Below are 18,594 nucleotides of genomic sequence, written 5' to 3'. Positions count from 1 at the left end.
ACTTTAACAATACTATAAATGCAGTTATTCTGGGCAGGCCTTGACCTTTTTTACCAGTACTTAGGATTCAACTTATCTTTGCAATTTTCAGTAAGTTACTACTCTGAACTAACATAATACATAACCAGAAGGACAATATGAAGAACATGTCCCATTCCTCCCTCCTTCCCTACCAAGATCAAACTCAAAACCTATGTGTGCTAGGCAAGTGCTACTGCTGAATCAGCCAGAAGCATGGTTTATGTTGTTGTTGTTGTTTGGTGTTGTTTGTTTGTTTTGTTGTTGTTCATAACTGAACATGCTGAGATAGCACATCTGAGCTCATACAGCAGCCTGATGACTTCCTGACTGTGTGAGTTTCTGTTCTCAGTCATGCTGCAGTGTTTTCCCTCTACTTCACATAGGACATTTGCTTGTTATTTGTTAATGATGAGCAGAGCCTAGGATCTTCCATTTGTGTGATGTTGTGTGATGGTGTTTGCCATTGTCTTAGACACAGTGATAAGGCAAATAGGACAGTGATTTTTACTTTCCTCCCACTTTAAAGATTAATAATTATGGGATTAAAAATTAAGTTTAGAGCTGAGTTTGTATCCCTACACTACGCCCCACTCCACTGCTATATTCTTCAGCTACTACTCCTGATCTGATCCCAAACTTTACAATAACGTTTTTCTTTAGATTTTATTTATTTTATATGTTTGAGTGTTTTGCCTGCATGTATATATGTGCATCACATTTGCAGAGGTCAGACGAGATCCCTTGGAACTAGAATTATGGGTGGTTGTGTGTCACTAGTCACTATGTGGGTGCTGGGAACTGAACCTGGGGCTTCTGAAAGAGCAGAAAGAGAGTGCTCTTAACTTCTCAGCTATCAATGAACTTTGGTGATAGAATTTTACAGATTTCAGTGGATCAGTTCACTTTTTTCTCCTTCATTAATCTAGTCAAATAATATAAACTGTTGGAACAGGCAGAGCATATATATATATATATATATATATATATATATATATATATGTAACCAAAAAATATTAAACTTTTAAAAAATACCCCGTTTTTAGGAGTTAAAAATAGTACTACAATTTTTTTTAAGTGATTAGCATCATATATTAAGAGAAAAAAAACTGAAGGTGGCATATCAGTGCAGTTTTGGATTGTTAAAATTGGCAGGCTTGAAGTTAGGAAAATAAGTTGCAAAATTCATATTGCTTATACCAGTTCATTGGAAGGTTGAGGATGAAATTTTTTTAAATTATTTTCAGTCTTAAAATGGGAGAATGTATGATAAAAATTGTAGTTTTTTTGGAAACTAAAAATTGTTTTTTTGGAAAAGAAAGACATACATCAGGCAGAAGTAGTTATGTGCTTCTGCAGTCTCAGCACTTAGGAGCATGAGCCAGGAGGTTTGAGAATCCAGATCTGAGGCCAGCTTGAGCCTCATAGAGGGAGGACACCCTGTCTCCTAAAACAAATGAACGAACAAAGAAGAAATACTCAGAAGATAAAGGCCTGAAAGTACAACCGTTCTTGAAATACAGTGTTTGATCCTGTTGGGCAGATTAGCCTAGGCACTAGGGAAAGCACATTGGAGCTAGGGAGATGCTCATCTGTAAAATGCTTGTGTACAAGCATGAGGATCTGAATTGGGATACCTGACTCACGGAGAATATCCGTGCTAGGGAGGTGCTGACAGGAAGATCCCTGGGACTCAGTGGCCTAATTATAGAGGTCCTGGGTCATTATGGAAATGATAGATGATACCAAACAGCAATATCTGTTCTTCACACTGAATGCAAACATACACATACACATTGCACATAAAATTCACCACAGAAAAGAAGACAGGCAGAAAAGGAAGACACAAAATGGATGGATGAAAGAATGAGAAGGAGTACATAGAAATGTAAGCCTTGCATAAGAATATAAATATGTGTAAGCCACTGCTGGCCATAAGTTCATCACATTCCCTCACTCAGCAATATACATGCATATTTAGGTGTGTTTACTTACACTAAGCTCTTTTGAAGAAGAGTAATTGAGAGCAGTATGGTTCATACAATATATATACTTAAGGGAAGTTTAGCAGAGTATCTGAAAACTTTGTGTTTTACTGTATTTCAAAGATGGCCTGGACTATTCAATATTGATTTTAACAGTACCTTTTCTCTTTAATTAAGTATAAAAATCAATTTTTATTTACTCAGTGAAAGGACATTTGCATGTTTTTGATTGTCATATCCATAGGAACAGGTTCAGTCTTTGTTGTGATAATGTTGTGATTCTATGTTTTTCTGTAATTATTCTATAACAAGTTATGCTGCATTTATTTCTGTGTAATAAAAGTTAGAGTATCTTTTTATTGTCTCTGAATATGTATTGTAGGGTTAAAGCATTTGGATTGTGATGCCAATCTCCTGGAGACTGTGCCTTCTGACGTGGGTGGCATGGAGTCGCTGGAATTGCTTTATTTGCGGAGGAACAAATTACGTGTTCTACCTGAATTTTCTTCTTGTAGGCTACTAAAGGTACAATTTAGTTAATACTTACACTGTATGTTTTCCAAAAGTTATTTATGAAATTGATGTTTTTAAAAACTAGCTACTCTTTTGGGCACAATCTATGAATGGTATTTTTTTCTGTTGATATCCTTCAAAACTTCATTCTACTACTGAGAGTACTGATGTTTTGTTGGCAATGAAAAGAGATAATCATTTCAGAAGTAGGTTTTGTGTACCTCATGTGGTGAGTAGTTTGTGCCTACAGAAGGGCCTCGTAGTAAGACGAGGTGCTCTGCTGTGCTGTGCTGTGCTGTGCTGTGCTGTGCTGTGCTGTGCTGTGCTGTGCTGTGCTGTACTGTGCTGTGAGGACCTTGTACTTTAGGTTGCCACCTCTCAGGGTTCCCTGATTGCACTTATATCTCTAGAACTAATCTTTTGGCTTTAGGTGTAATGTTAGCACTGCCTGCTTCTGGGTTTGCTGTGTTTTACTTTCTTTTTGGTGTAGGGCAAGTTTCTTTTAAATAGAATTGTGGCAGAAAGTTTTAAAAAATGCTGAGAAATTCCATTCCCTGTTGTAAGTTTTTATTGGTAACTATAGATTATTTTAGGAAGATAGTGTATTATAATGGTCACTAGTAATGATATTCTATAACATTTATGTTGTAGTAATTTAAAAAATGGCTCCTGGGTTATAAGATGTTTATTATTTGCCCTAACATTATCACAGCGTTATTATTTAACGTGCAGTCATAAATAATAAGACATAGACACCTGTTAGATTTTATAATTGCCGTATTTACCTTGGCCTGGGCAGATTTTCACTTACACTGTCAATCTCCCAACTCCCATTCAATGTCATCTTTCTTTTTTTTTTTTAATTCTGTATTAATTACACTTTATTCACTTTGTATCCCCCCCTGTGGTTCCCTCCCTCCTCCTCTCCCAAATCCCTCCCTCCTCCCCTTTCTGCATGCATGCCCCTCCCCAAGTCCACTGATAGGAGAGGTCTTCTTTTCCTTCCTTCTGATCCTAGTCTCTTAGGTCTCATCAGGAGTGGCTGCATTGTCTTCTTCTGTGGCCTGGTAAGGCTGCTGCCCTGTCAGGGGGAGGTGATTAAAGAGCAGGCCAATCAGTTCATGTCAGAGACAGTCCCTGTTCCCATTACTATGGAACCCACTAGGAGACTGAACTGCTATGGGCTACACCTATGCAGGGGTCCTAGGGTAAATCCATGAATGGCCCTTGGTTGGAGTATGATTCTCAGGAAAGACCCCTGTGCTTAGATTTTTTTGGTTCTGTTCCTCTCCTTGTGGGGTTCCTGTCCTCTCCAGATCCTACTATTTCCCACTTCTTTCATAAGAATCCCTAAACTCTGCCCAAAGTTTGGCCATAAATCTCAGCATCCGCTTTGATATCTGCAGGGCAGAGCCTTTCAGAGGCCCTCTGAGGCAGGTTCCTAACTTATTTCCTGTTTTCTTCTTTTTCTTATGTCTATCCTCTTTGTCTTTCTGGATGGGGATTGAGCATTTTAGCAAGAGTCCTCCCTCTTGATTAGTTTGTTTAGATGTACAGATTTTAGTAAGTTTATCCTATGTCTATATGAGTGAGTATATACCGTGTGCGTCTTTCTGCTTCTGAGATAGCTCATTCATCATGATCTTTTCTAGATCCCACCATTTACCTGCAAATTTCTTGATTTCCTTGTTTTTTTATTGCTGAGTAATATTCCATTGTGTAGATGTACTACAATTTCTGTATCCATTCCTCCATTGAGGGGCTTATGGGCTATTTCTAGCTTCTGGCTATTACAAATAAAGCTGCTACAAACATGGTTGAGCAAATGTCCTTGTTGTGTACTTGAGCAAATTTTGGGTATATACCTAGGAGTGGTATAGCTGGATCTTGAGGAAGCACTATTCCTAATTGTCTGAAAAAGCGCCAGAATGACTTCAAAAGTGGTTGTAACAGTTTACATTCCCACCAGCAATGGAGGAGGGTTCCCCTTTCTCCACAACCTTTCCAGCATGTGTTGTCTCTTGAGTTTTTGATCTTGGCCATTCTGATGGGTGTAAGGGGAAATCTCAGGGTTGTTTTGATTTGCATTTCCCTTATGACTAAGGACATTGAACATTTCTTTAAGTGTTTCTCTGCCATTCGATATTCCTGTATTGAGAATTCTCTGTTTAGCTTTTCCCTATTTTTTAATTGGATTACTTGGTTTGTTGCTTTTCAGCTTCTTTAGTTCTTTATATATACTGGATATTAGTCCTCTGTCAGATATAGGGTTGGTGAAGATCCTTTCCCAATGTGTAGGCTGTCATTTTGTTCTGACGACAGTGTCCTTTGCTCTACAGAAGCATTTTAGTTTCATGAGGTCCATTTATTGATTGTTGGTCTTAGAGCCTGTGCTGTTGGTGTTCTGTTGAGGAAGTTGTCTCCTGTGCCAATGAGTTCAAGGCTCTTCCCGACTTTTTCTTCTAACAGGTTTAGCATGTCCATTTTAATATTGAGGTCTTTGACCCACTTGGACTTTAGTTTTGTGCAGGGTGATAAGTATGGATCTATTTGCATTTTTCTACATATAGACATCCAGTTAGACCAACACCATTTGTTGAAGATGCAGTTTTTTTTCCATTGAATGGTTTTGGCATCTTTGTCAAAAATCAGGTGTCCATAAGTGTGTGGATTTATTTCTGGGTCTTCTATTCAATTCCATTGATCCACCAGTCTGTTTCTATGGCAGTACCATGCAGGTTTTAGTATTGTTGCTCTATAGTACAGCTTGAGATCAGGGATGGAGATACCTCCAGAAGATCTTTTACTGTAGAGAATTGTTTTTAGCAATTCTGGGTTTCTTATTGTTCCATATGAAGGTGAGAATTTTTCTTTCCAGGTCTGTAAAGAATTGTGTTGGTAATTTGATGGGAATTACATTGAATCTGTAGATTGCTTTTGGTAAGATGGCCATTTTTACTATGTTAATCCTGCCAAGCCATGAGCATGGGAGATCTTTCCATCTTCTGATATCTTCTTCTAATTATTTCTTCAGAGACTGGAAATTTTTTTCATACAAGTCTTTGACTTGCATGATTAGGTTCACACCAAGGTACTTTATGTCCTTGGTGGCTATTGTGAACGGTGTTGTTTCCCTAATTTCTTTCTCAGCCCTTTTGCTTTGTATACAGGAGGAGGGCTACTGCTTTTTTGAGTTAATTTTGTATCCAGCCACTTGGCTGAAGGTGTTAATCAGCTGTAGGAGAGCCCTGGTAGAATTTTTGGGATCAACTCAGGTACACTATCATATCATCTGCAAATAGCAATAATTTGACTTCTTCCTTACCAATTTGTATCCCCTTGATCTCTTTCAATTGTCTTATTGCTCTAGCAAGGTCTTCCAGAACTATGTTGAAGAGATACAGAGAGATTGGGCAGCCTTGCCTTGTCCCTGATTTCAGTGGGATTGATTTAAGTTTCTCTCCATTGAGTTTGATATTGGCTATAGGCTTGCTCTATATTGCCTTTACTATGTTCAGGTATGTGCCTTGTATCTCTGATCTCTCCAAGACTTTAAACATGAATGGATGTTAGATTTTGTCAAGTGCCTTTTCAGCATCTAAGGAAATGATCACATGTTTCTTCTCCTTCAGTTTTTTTATGTGGTGGATCACATTGATGGATTCCATATATTGAACCACCCCTGCATGCCTGGGATGAAGCCTACTTGGTCGTAGTGGATAATATCTTTGATGTGTTCTTGTATTCGTTTTGCAAGTATTTTGTTGAGTATGTTTGCATCGATATTCATAAGGGAAATTGGCCTGAAATTCTCTTTCTTTGTTGGGTCTTTGTGAGGTTAAATACCAAGGTGACTGGCTTCATAGAATGAGTTTGGTAGTGTTCCTTCTGTTTCTATTTTGTGGCATAGTTTGGAAAGTATTGGTGTTAGCTCTTCTGTGATGGTCTGGTAGAATTCTGCGCTGAAACCATCTGGCCCTGGGCTATTTTTGCGTGGTAGACTTTTGATGACAGCTTATGTTTTTCTAGGGGATATAGGACTATTTAATTGATTTACCTGGTCTTGATTCAGCTTTGGTATGTGCAATCGGTCAAGAAAATTGTCCATTTCATTTAGATTTTCAAATTTTGTGGCATATAGACTTTTAAAGTAAGACCTAATTATTGTTTGGATTCCTTCAGTGTCTGTGGTTATGTCCCCCTTTTCGTTTCTGATTTTGTTGATTTGGATAGTGTCTCTCTGCCTTTTAGTTAGTTTGGCTAAGGGTTTGTCTATCTTGTTGATTTTCTCAAAGAACCAGCTCTTGGTTTCATTGATTCTTTGAATTGTTTTATTTGTTTCTAATTGATTGATTTCAGCTCTGAGTTTGATTTTTTTTTTTTTTTCAGCCATCTACTCCTCTTTGGTGTGTCTGCTTCTTTTTTTTCTAGGCCTTTGAAATGAGCCATTAAGTTGCTTACATGAGCTGTTTCGAATTTCTTCTTGAAGGCACTTAGTGTTATGAACTTTCCTCTTAGCACTGCCTTCCTTGTGTCCCATAAGTTTGAGTATGTTGTGCCTTCATTTTCATTGAATTCTAGGAAGTCTTTAATTTCTTTCTTTATTTCTTCTCTGACCCAGCTGTCATTTAGTAGCAAGTTGTTCATTTTCCATGTGTGTGTAGGCCTTTGAGGTCCAGCTTTAGTCCCTGGTGATCAGACAGGATACAAGGCATTATTTCAATCTTCTTGTATCTGTTGAGTCTTGCTTTGTGACCAACGATATGGTCTATTTTGGAGAAGGTTCCATGAGGTGCTAAGAAGAAGGTAAATTCTTTTGTGTTTGAGTGAAAGGTTCTGTAGATGCCAGTGAGGTCCATTTGATTCATGATCTCTGTCAAGAGTTATTGTTTCTTTGTTTAATTTCCGTTTTGTTGATGGGTCCTTTGTTGAAAGTGGGGTGTTGAAGTCTCCCACTGTTAATGTGTGGGGGTCCTTGTGTGGTTTAAGTTTTATTAGTTTCTTTTACAATTGTAGGTGCCCTTGCATTTGGGGCATAGATGTTCAGGATTGTGATATTTTGCTGGTGGATTTTTCCTTTGATGAGTGTGAAGTGTCCTTCTCTATCTCTTTTGATTGATTTTGGTTGAAAGTCTATTTTATTAGATATTAGATTGGCTACTCCTGCTTGCTTCTTGGGTCCATTTGCTTGGAAAACTGTCTTCCAGCCCTTTACTCTCAGTTAATGTCTATCTTTGTGATTTAGGTGTGTTTCTTGTATGCAACAGATTGTTGGGTGTTGTTTACATATCCATTCTGTTAGTCTGTGTCCTTTTATTGGAGAATTGATTCCATTGATGTTGAGGGAGATTAATGACCAGTGGCTGGTAGATCCTTTAATATTGATGTTGGCTATGGTAGTGTGTTTGGGTGTTTGGCTACTTTTTGTTTTGATGTAATGAGGTTAATTATTTCCTGTGTTTTCTTGAAAGTAGTTAGTTTTCTTGGGTTGTATTTTTCCTTCTAGTATCTTCGGTAAAGATACTAGATTTGTGTGTAGGTATTATTGAAATTTGTTTTGTCATTGAATATCTTGTTTTCTCCATGTACGAGGACTGAGAGTATTGCTGGGTACAGTAGCCTAGGCTGACATCTGTGTTTTCTTAGGGTCTGCATGATATCCGTCCAGGCCTCCTGGCTTTCATAGTTTCTGTTGAGAAGTCAGGTGTGATTCTGATGCGTTTGCCATTATATGTTACTCGGCTCTTTTCCCTTGCAGCTTTTAGTACTTTTTCTTTGTTCTGTCTACTTACTGTGTTTTGATTATTATGTGACAGGATTTTCTTTTCTGGTCTAATTTATTAGGTATTCTGTAAGCCTCTTGTATTCTTATAGGCCTCCCCTTTAAGTTGGGGAAATTTTCTTCAATGATTTTGTTAAAAATATTTTCTGGGCCTTAGAGGAGGTAATCTTCTTTTTCCTCTATTCCTATTATTCCTAGGTTTTGTCTTTTTATGTTATCTTGCATTTCTCGGATGCTTTGTGGCAGGAATTTTTTAGATTTATTATTTTCTTTGACAGATACATCGATTTCTTCCATTGTATCTTTCACACCTGAGATTCTTTCTTCCATCTCTTGTAGTCTGTTGGTTATGCTTACCTCTGTAGTTCCTGCTTTCTTTCTTAGGTTCTCCCTCTCCATGATTTCCTCCGTTTGTGTTTTCTTTAATTTTTCTAATTCTATCTTCAGATCTTGAACTGTTTTGTTGATTTCCTTCACCTGTCTGACTGTATTTTCCTTCAATTCCTTCACCTGTTTGTTTGAACATGCCTCTGTTTCTTTTATTTCTTTCAGTGATTTAACCATTTCCTTTCTGAAAGCCACAAACTGTTTGGCTGCATCTTCCTGTATTTCTTTACAGATGCCCATAATTTGTTTTACTATGTCTTCCCCTAAATCTTTATGCGTTTTATTTGCTTTCTCCATTAACCTTTTCATAAGCATAAATGTAAGGTCATCTTCTTGATTTTCATTTATGTTAGGGTGTCCAGGGCTACTTGTCCCTGGATAATTGTGCTCTGGGGATGCCATATTGCTTTGCCTTTTGTTGGTTGTGCTTTTTAACTGCCCTCTACCCATCTCTCTATCTCAGGTGTTGTCTGTTAATTTCTGGTGCCTGCTGAGTCCTGGGGTGCGGAGAATCCACTTGGCGGGGTTCTGAAGGAGATCTCAGCTTTTTGGGTTTGGTCAATTGAATGGTGGTGCTTCTCAGGAATTGTCACAGTTCACTTTAGGCATATGGAACTGTATGGTAACTGTGGTGTTCAGGAAGGCTCTCCTTTCATCAGGAGAGGTCCTGGTGATGGCTGCCCTGCTGCTGGGTTTCTTGCTCTGAATTTAGTGAGCTGCAGCTATTGCTCTTAAGGTTTAATTTTTGGATGCAGCGCTCTTGAAGAACTAGGGATTCCCACAGTTTTGTCAGTTTAGCTAGGGATACTGGTCGAACTTTGGAGCAGTATCTAAGGGCTGCTCTAATGGTGCTCCAGCTTTTGTAGGTCTGAGGATGCAGCTGTGTGCCCCAGTGCCCTAGTGATACTCAATAATGGCAGGTTAGCACAGCGTTCATGTCTGCAGTAGAAGGCTAGAGCCTGTGTGAATCTAGAAAGTCTTCTGGAGCTGGGTGTCCTGAGCATTGGACCTGATGATCCCTCCCCCCCGCTGTGGGATTTCCTCCTGAGAGGGACAGCCAGACTGTGCTTTGGGGACGACCGTTCTGTCTGGAATGGCGAGTAGAACCTGCAGGCCAGATTCTCATGGCTCTGCTTTTCTGGTGATTGGGCGTCTGGGTGTCTACCAAAACTGTAATTTTTCCAGAGACCTTTTCAGGGTGGTGGTATCAGCCGAGTGCTCTGAGATCAGACTGCTGTTCCCCTCCCTGTGGGTTTGCACCCGACAGAGAAACTCAGACTCTGGTGCCATGGGGCCCACAGTTCTATCTGGGACATCGAGTCAGGTGCACAGGCAGGACTCTGTGCCAGTGCCTGCCTCCTCACCTCTGGGCTGGCTCCTGGGCACCTGTGGAACCCCCATCCCTGTCTTTTCCAGAGATTGTCTGTGTGACCTAAGGTCAATCCCGATCGTTTCGTGCACTGTGGAGTTATCTCCTGACTGGAAATGACAGTCTCTGATGTTGTGGGGGCGGGGGGGACAGTGATCAGAGCATGCTTGCGTGCGTGTGGGTCTGGGCTGACTACCAAGCGCCTGGTGGAATGGATACCTCTTCCGAGGTTTAGCTGGGTGAGTTGAAGCTGATTGAGTCCCCACCGTGGGGTATCCTCTCACCTGGGAAACACAATCGCTTGTGTTTTAGAGCTGAGAGTTCTAACTGCTGGTCACTGTGCTGAGCCTGCTGTGCTGCTGGTCAGAGAGAGTGTCATCCCAGTGCCGCCATGTTGGATCTCTCTTCATTCTTAATCCTCCTCATCTTGTCTACCTTTCATCATCCATAATCCAATAGTAGTTGCTTCTGTTCTTCATCTAGGCCTTTTCACATCATTATTGGAGAACTGTCTTCTAGCTCATGTGTTTTTTTTCTCCACATTAACCCATCCTGGTGTCCTCCTTCCTTCTCTCTTCCTGTCATTCTCTACTTTGATTCTCTTGATTCTTGTATTCTCAAAAGCCTAGGAACCTTAGCCACACCTACTACCTTCTTTCCTGCCTAGTTATAGGCGGTTTAATCAACCAATCAGATATATCTTAGGCAGGTTTACAAAACAAAGATAAATTTTAAGGGCCAGTAACATGTATCAGACCAACCAACCTCCAACACATTTGTTATCATGGAAACAGTTTTGAATGGGTTCGTTTGTTTTGAAACTAGTTTTTCATCAGTATTGTGTTTAGATTTATGCTTTTATTTATGTAAATGTAATTAATAATTTTTTTTCTCTGATTTAGTTTTGTAAAACTGTTTATGCCAGTTTAAACACTAAATTTTTTGAGATTGTCTGAAAAAAAATTTCTTTAATTATATTTTACCTTCAAAATAGGTTATATCTAATATCATGACAATTACAGTGTTGTGTTTTTCTCTATGGTGCAACTCTTAAAACTAAGAGTACCCACACTTGTTTTCATTGTTTAGTGTAAAGTTGAATGAAATTTCTTGTACCTGGTTTCATAGGAATTGCACCTAGCTGAAAACCAGATTGAATCACTAGGGGCAGAGCATCTTCAACACCTGCAGGCCATCCTTGTGCTGGACCTAAGGGGCAACAAGCTGCAGTCTGTTCCTGAGGAAGTGGCCCTGCTCCAGTCTTTGGAAAGGCTTGACCTAAGCAACAATGATATTAGTAGGTATGTTTAAAGATTAAATGGCAAGAAATTAGAATTTATTCTTCATTGGATTATAATTAATTTTTACAAGTCCTCATATTGTAAAGAAAGGATTAGGTCCCACCCACCTCCCTTGGCAGCCAAGTTAATATATTAATGGAAGCAGCTTCGTAGAGACATTTCAGAACTCTTAAGGGCTTCTCTGTATCTTTTTCATGCATGGCTCTATCCTTGCCTTGTCTGTCAAGGCAAGTGCTTCCTGGGTATTTATTGGGCTTGGATAATGAACAAATTCTTGAGAGAAACAGGTAGTGCTTGGGTGACTTATGAACTTAGACAGGCCTGAGATTAGTTAGCAGGTTAGTTGCCTGACACACACATATCTAAGAACACAGTTTTTCTTGGGATCAGGTGGTCCTTGAGTTCCACCAGCTGATCTATAAGCCAGGATGTTAATTTCATGTGAAAGTTGGTGCATATGATCCATATGTTGGAGGAAACAGCACATACATGGGGTTCAAGTAGGGAAATCTAAGAATTTAGGTCAAATAATCAGTTTCTATTAGTTCAGAGCCACAACATACCATGAAGACACTGCCCCGAGTGCAAGCCCATTAAAAGCAGTTGATGGTGGTGAGTGTGATGCTTTGGGAAGAGGTGTGTGAGTGGCAGGCTTGAAAATGACCTGTCAGCTTAGCTTAATAATACTTGTCACTAAGAAACATTTCTCAGACCAGGTAACAACAGCTGTGTGATAATGGGGAGAAAGGGATGAAAGGAAGAGATATGTTGGCAGCTGATGGCTGTCTGTGCTGGTTGGAAAGAGCAGAGTCATAAGAAAGGAATGGTGAAAAGTTACAGGACATGATGTTAGCAAAGGATTAGCCAGCAGATCTTAAGGAGATGAAACTTCTGGGTTTATATAACAAGGGTGCGCATGAAGATTTGAGCTGCATGAAGAAAGGGGATGGAGTTCCCAGCCATTGTAGTTGTTTGTGCCCTCTAGACTTTCTAATGTAAGACTCCTCACTGCTGCTGGGGCCACTTGTCAGGAGATAGCCAACCTTCTTGTGCCTAAAACTCCATGTTATTTTCCACTGGGTGATTAGCAGTCTCTTAGGTGGGTTTGGGATTACTTAAGAAGCTGTGAAGGAAGAAACAGAGCTTGTGAGGCACCATTGAATTAGAATCTTACACACTGAGAGCTTCTAATTTGTTCTAGTTTTTAGAAGTACCCTTCTGAAAGTGGGCAGTCTGATTTATCACGGGCCTGTGGATAGCTCACAACTAGTGGTTTTAGTCTCTGTGAGCACAGACAGAGCAGATGCTTTACAGTACATGTCCTTTAGCAGCTGTAGTGTGAAGATGGAAATATATCTGGCCACCCTGTGTGTGGTTAGCATTAGAAGGGAAATATTTTAGGGTTATTAGTGCCTCTTCCTTGAAATTACTACGTGATATATTGTTATTTGTTACTTTAGAGTCATACCTTTGGTTGAATTAAACTTAACATGTAATGCTTCCTTGAAATTGATCCATTCTGTAGTCTGCCCTGCTCATTGGGAAACCTTCATTTGAAATTCCTGACACTAGAAGGAAATCCTCTAAGAACCATTCGAAGAGAAATTATAGCCGTAAGTACTATTAGAATTTAGCACCTTATTTTTAAATTAAAATTCAGAGGTGTATGTTGATGCACAAAACTTTCACATGTGCCTTGCTAATCATATTCTTCTGTTTCTACCTTTTCAGAAAGGAACTCATGAAGTCCTAAAATATCTGCGAAGCAAGATCAAAGGTACTGCTGTTGCCTTCTGTATTTTGAAGAAATATATGAGAAGTGGTGATGCCAACAGGACATCAGCTTACATGTTCTTTTATATGGATATGAGAGGAACAGTGCCTGGCATATATGGTTCTAATTCTGTATTGTACAGGCTGTCACTTATACAAATTCTTGAGGACCTCGGCGTTGAGTCACACACATTAATCTCAGCACTCTGGGAGGCAGAGGCAGGCAGATCTCTGTGAGTTCAGGCTAGCCTAGTCTACAAAGAGAGTCCAGAACAGCCAAAGCTACACAGAGAAACCCTATGTCAAAAAACCAAAAGAAAAAAAAAGTAAAAGAAGAAGTGCTTAAGGAGTTGGAGAGATGGAGCAATTAAGAACACCCAGGTTTTTTTTTCTAGAACCTACATAGCAGTGAAACTACTGATCTCTTCCAGTCTGTGCACCAGGCATGCACATGGTGCTCATACATGCATGCAGGCAAAACACTCATACATAAAACAAAAAGTAAATCTTTTTTTTTTTAAAGTTCTTGAATTCATGATTGTGATGCTGTGTCTTAGTCCTTCAGATTTGTTTTGAAATCTACCAGTTATGAAGTGCCATTGCAAGGTTTAATTTTTTTCTTTTATGTAGTTGGGTGTTCTGTCTACACGTATGTATATGCATACGTGCATACAGTGACTTCAGAGGCCAGAAGAGACTTTGGATCTCCTGGAAATAGAGTTACAGTTGGTTGTGAGCCATCGTGTAGGTTCTGGGAATGGAGTCCAGGTCTTCTGAAAATTAGCCCGTGCTCCAACCAATGAGCGGTTTGTCCAGCTACTAATGAGGGAAGCGATATCAGCACTTTGGCTCTGAAAAATGAATATGCTTTACTTTAAAAAGCTTGTTTTTAAAAAGCTCATCTGTTCCTGGGTGCTGACTTGTGAGTATATGGGTGGGATTTCAGTCTCTCCTTGTTACGCCAGATTCACGGGACCCTCAGAGACCACCAGGAGACGACTCGATGCAATTGCAAGAGAGATTTATTACGAGAGTGATCGAACACGGGACCCAAGTCTCACTGGCGCAGCAGTAGAGAAGTGGGACCCCGAGCTCTGAGTGAGCATGATTTTTAAAGGGAAAGTCTGTGAGCAGGGGTTTCCATGGCAGCAAGCAGGGGGGCACAAGTCTTGGCGTAACAGAATTGGGTGAAGTTTAGCAGGGCAGGGTGACCTTTTCTGAGGCACACAATCACAATGGCTAAGGCATATAATCACAGTGGCTATTTTTCCAAACCATATCTGAAACATTGGGGAGAATTTTCCCACACGATTCTCAACTGATTCCCATTGATTATTACCAGGGAGTTTGTCTCTATTTTCTATGAAGCATTTATTCTGTTATATTTTCTGGAGGCTGTTGCTAGGAGAGTTAACTTTGTTTTCTCCCAGGTGTACTTCTGTGATATTTCCTGGTACCTGAATTCAGTTCCTACTCAAGATCTTTATTTCAAAATGGAGTTATATTCAGGCTATCTTAAGCTCTTCATCCTCTCATGGTTTTGGTGAGCTATGGTAAAAGCTAGATAACAAAAAAACATGAATACTCAGGAAAGATGTTTTTTGGTTTTTTGTTTTGTTTTATTTTTAACATTTTTTAATTTGTTTTGGTTTCACTATGCAGCCCAGGCTGTCCTGGAACTTGCTATGTAGATGGGGCTGGTCTCCAACTCATAGAGAGCCTCCTGCTCCTGCCTCCCGAGTGTGAGAATAAAGGCTTGCACTGTTTCTCGGCTTATACTTCATGTCTATCATTTTAGCGTACACTAGAAGAGATTGGAGAAAAACGTAGTTTTCGTAATGCACCACCAGAACATCATTTGCTACCGTGTGGGTCACACACATGTCACGCACAGGTGGAGGTCAGAGAACAGCTTATAGGAGTCATCCCCTTCTGCTATATTGGTTCCCCAGATCAAACTTGGGTAGTCAGGCTTGGTGGCAAGCACATTTACCTACTGAGCTGTCATACAAGCCCCAAAGATTGATTGTTGTTGCTGTAGTTTCTTAGGTGCTTGTTTTAAAATTTTTATTTATTATTACTGTGTGTCCAAGCATAAGCTCTAATGTTGAGGTTAGAAGTGGCTTTCAGGACTGTTCTGTCTGTGGGTTCCTGGAGTACTAATCAGGTTTGTGTCACAAGCTCAAAATTTTTACCTACTGAGACATCTCATCAGCACTCACACTTTTATAGATTAAAAAACAAGGTTTGGCATTCTGGTGTATGCCTACAAATGCATTCCATGGGGACAGAAGTTTGAGGATCAGGAGTTGAAGGTCCTCCTCCTCTCCACAATGCTTTCCAGGATAAGTGTGTGGCCAACTTGGTCTACTTGAGACGCTATCTCAAAAACAACCACATGAACTTCATAGAGTTCCAATTACACACACTTTAAACAACTTTTATTCATATGTGAATTAAAGAAGCCACGTTTATAGCTTTATTCTTTACAGAAACCACATAAAATTGGGAGTTTGCACACGCCTTTAATTCCAGCTCTTAGGAGGCGGGGGCAGACAGATCGCTATGAGTTCGAGGCCTTCCCATTCTACACAGTGAGTTTTAGGCCAGTCAGGCCTACACAGTAAGATCCTGTCTTTTTTGCTTTTTAAAATGGAAGTTAAAAATAACATATCTTAGTCCACGTAGGCTGCTGTGGCGAATACTGTGGACAACATGACATAAGTGAGTAGCCAGGCAGAGGGAAATTGACTTAAGGATTTCTGGGTTAGCTATATGAACACTGCATAATCTGAATTCCTAGAAACAGGTTTGGTATTCAGAAGTCCAGTCTTACAGGATATGTGAACAACCCACCATTGTTGGTTTTGAAGATGGAGGAAAAAGGTTGTGAACCAAGGAAATTGTGTATCTTCTAAAATCTAGAAAGGGAAGAAAATAAATTATCTCCTAGTGGGACGACAATTCCCTTTCTGCTAACCTACCCAGACCCACTCTAGAAATGCAAGGACCTACCCTTCAAGGGTGTTTGTGTTTTAAACGACTGTGCTTCAGTGAGCACTGGTTATGCGTAAAAGTACTAGGTCTGGTCCTCAGCTCTGTAAAACATTTAGAATAAATTTAAAACAAATGCTTTTGAGTTTCTGATGAACTGTTAAAGTAACCGCAGAGAACTGCCTACAACTTCGAAATAAATGGTGCAGTTTGTATTTTTGTTTTCAGTTGCATTTCAGGTTTTTGCTTATGAGCAGTATTCAGGCCATCATCATATTTCCAGGTCTTTGGTGTATTCTCTCGGTGCCTGATACTGTGACAGCCAGAACAGAAGCATTTTAATAGTTCATGGGGCAAGCCTGGTGTAGTGGTGCCCACATTTAATCCCAGCACTTAGGAGGCAGAGGCAGGCAGATATCTGTGAGTTCAAGGCCAGCCTGGTCTACATAATGAGTTCCAGTACAGCTAGAGATACATATGTGTAGTTTCTTTTTCTTGTTCTTTTCTTCTTTTTGGTGATGGAAAAAATCTCTCTCCTTCCTAGGCCTCTCAGAAAATGACTATCTATTTTATTTTCTTTCCCTTCAACAGAGAATAACCAAACACTAACACCATCTTCAAAGTGAAATTGGTTTATAACGGTGGCAAGTAAATTCTTTTTGACAAGAGCCTGTGGTTTCTGACTTGTTTCTCAGACCCCATTTAGAGCCTTACTGAGCACTTCTAGGTTGCACAGATTCCCACTTCCCGAAAACATTCTCTTTCAGCCTGTGTCCATCACTCTGTGTGCCCTGCATATCCGTTTGGTCTGTTCTTTCTCTGAGTTCATCTTTCTTTGCTCTCCTGACTCACCAAGTGAATGACTGGAAATACCTTTAGATGTTTTTCTCTACCAGATTTACTGGAGTCCTGTTTTCAGCCATGTTTTTTTGTCAACTACTTAAACTTTTAACAACTTGTATTATCACCCTTTAAATTTAAAGTTCTTATTTGTTCCCACTATTCTGAAATTTTGTTTGTTTGTTTCTTTATTAATTACACTTTATTGTCTTTGTATCCCCCTTGTGATTCCCTTCCTCCTCCCATCCCAATCCTTCCCTTCCTCCACCCTCTGCACACATGCCCCTCCCCAAGTCCACTGATAGGGGAGGTTTTCTTTTCCTTCCTTCTGATCCTAGTCAATTAGGTCTCATCAGGAGTGGCTGCATTGTCTTCTTCTGTGGCCTGGTAATGCTGCTTCCCCCTCAGGGGGAGGTAATTAAAGAGCAGGCCAATCAGTTCATGTCAGAGACAGTCCCTGTTCCTATTACAATGGAACCACTTGGATACTGAACTGCCATGGGCTACATCTGTGCAGGGGTCTTAGGTTATCTCCATGCATAGTCCTTGGTTGGAATATCAGTCTCAGGAAAGACTCCTTTGCTCAGATTTTTTGGTTCTGTTACACTCCTTGTGGAGTTCTGTCCTCTCCAGATCTTACTGTTTCCCACTTCTTTCATAAGATTCCCTGCACTCTGCCCAAAGGTTGCCCATAAGTCTCAGCATCTGCATTGATAGTCTGCAGGGCAGAGCTTTTCAGAGATCCTCTGTGTCAGGCTCCTGACTTGTTCCCTCTTTATTCTGAAATTTTATTCATTGTATTTTTTAGTATCTCTCTCTCTCTCTTTCTTTTGTTTTTGTTGTTTGTTTTTTTTTTTAAGTTAGACACCTTTATTAAAACAGTTTCAAGCTGTGAAATACAGATGTTTAGATCAAGATAATTTTTTATTAAATTTTTTATTATTAATTACAGTTTACTCAATTTGTAACCCAGCTGTTGCCCCTAGTCCCATTCCCTCCCCCGCCCCTGCTTCCCTCATCTCCTCCCATACCCCTCTCCAAGTCCACTGAGAGGGAAGGTCCTCCTCCCCTTCCATTTGACTTTAGCCTATCAAGTCTCATCAGGATTGGATGCACTGTGGCCTGGTAAGGCTGCTCCCTGCTCAGGGGGAGGTGATCAAAGAGCCACTGAGTTCATGTCAGACACCACCTGCATTCCTTACTAGGGAAGCCACTTGGACACTGAGCTTCCATAGACTACATCTGAGCAGGGCTTCTAGGTTATAGCCATACAAGGTCCTTGGTTGCAGTATCAGTCTCAGAAAGGACCCTTGTGCCCAGATTTTTTGGTTCTATTCATCTTCTTTTATTTGTTTGGTTTTTTTGTTGTTGTTGTTGTTGTTGTTTTTATATTAACACAGAATTTATTCTTTTTGTTTTTTTTTTATTAATTACACTTTATTCATTTTGTATCCCCCCATAAGCCCCTCCCTCCTCCCCTCCCTATCCCACCCTCCCTCCCCTTTCTGCATGCATGCCACTCCCCAAGTCCACTGATAGGGGAGGTTCTCCTTTTCTTTCTGTTCTTAGTCTATCAGTTCTCATCAGAACTGGCTGCATTGTCCTCTACTGTGGCCTGGTAAGGCTGCTTCC

General features: G+C 40.1%; 1 protein-coding gene across 4 annotated transcripts in view; it reads left to right on the top strand.

Annotated features, from left to right (window-relative positions):
- Lrrc40 (leucine rich repeat containing 40) overlaps window positions 1-18,594 on the top strand; it is a 49,941-nt gene that overhangs the window by 11,933 nt on the left and 19,414 nt on the right. For all 4 annotated transcript variants that reach the window (XM_055614280.1, XM_055614282.1, XM_055614279.1 and 1 more), the window contains 4 exons: window positions 2,386-2,528; window positions 11,183-11,355; window positions 12,881-12,968; window positions 13,087-13,132. In XM_055614280.1, the coding sequence (XP_055470255.1) occupies window positions 2,386-2,528; window positions 11,183-11,355; window positions 12,881-12,968; window positions 13,087-13,132 (450 nt within the window). The remainder of the gene's footprint in view (window positions 1-2,385; window positions 2,529-11,182; window positions 11,356-12,880; window positions 12,969-13,086; window positions 13,133-18,594) is intronic.

The sequence above is a fragment of the Psammomys obesus genome, unplaced genomic scaffold (assembly GCF_907164565.1).
Source record: "Psammomys obesus unplaced genomic scaffold, mPsaObe1.curated_primary_1811, whole genome shotgun sequence".
NCBI lineage: Eukaryota > Metazoa > Chordata > Mammalia > Rodentia > Muridae > Psammomys > Psammomys obesus.
The sequence above is the reverse complement of the archived record's forward strand: the minus strand, read 5'-3'. Positions and strand labels throughout refer to the sequence as shown.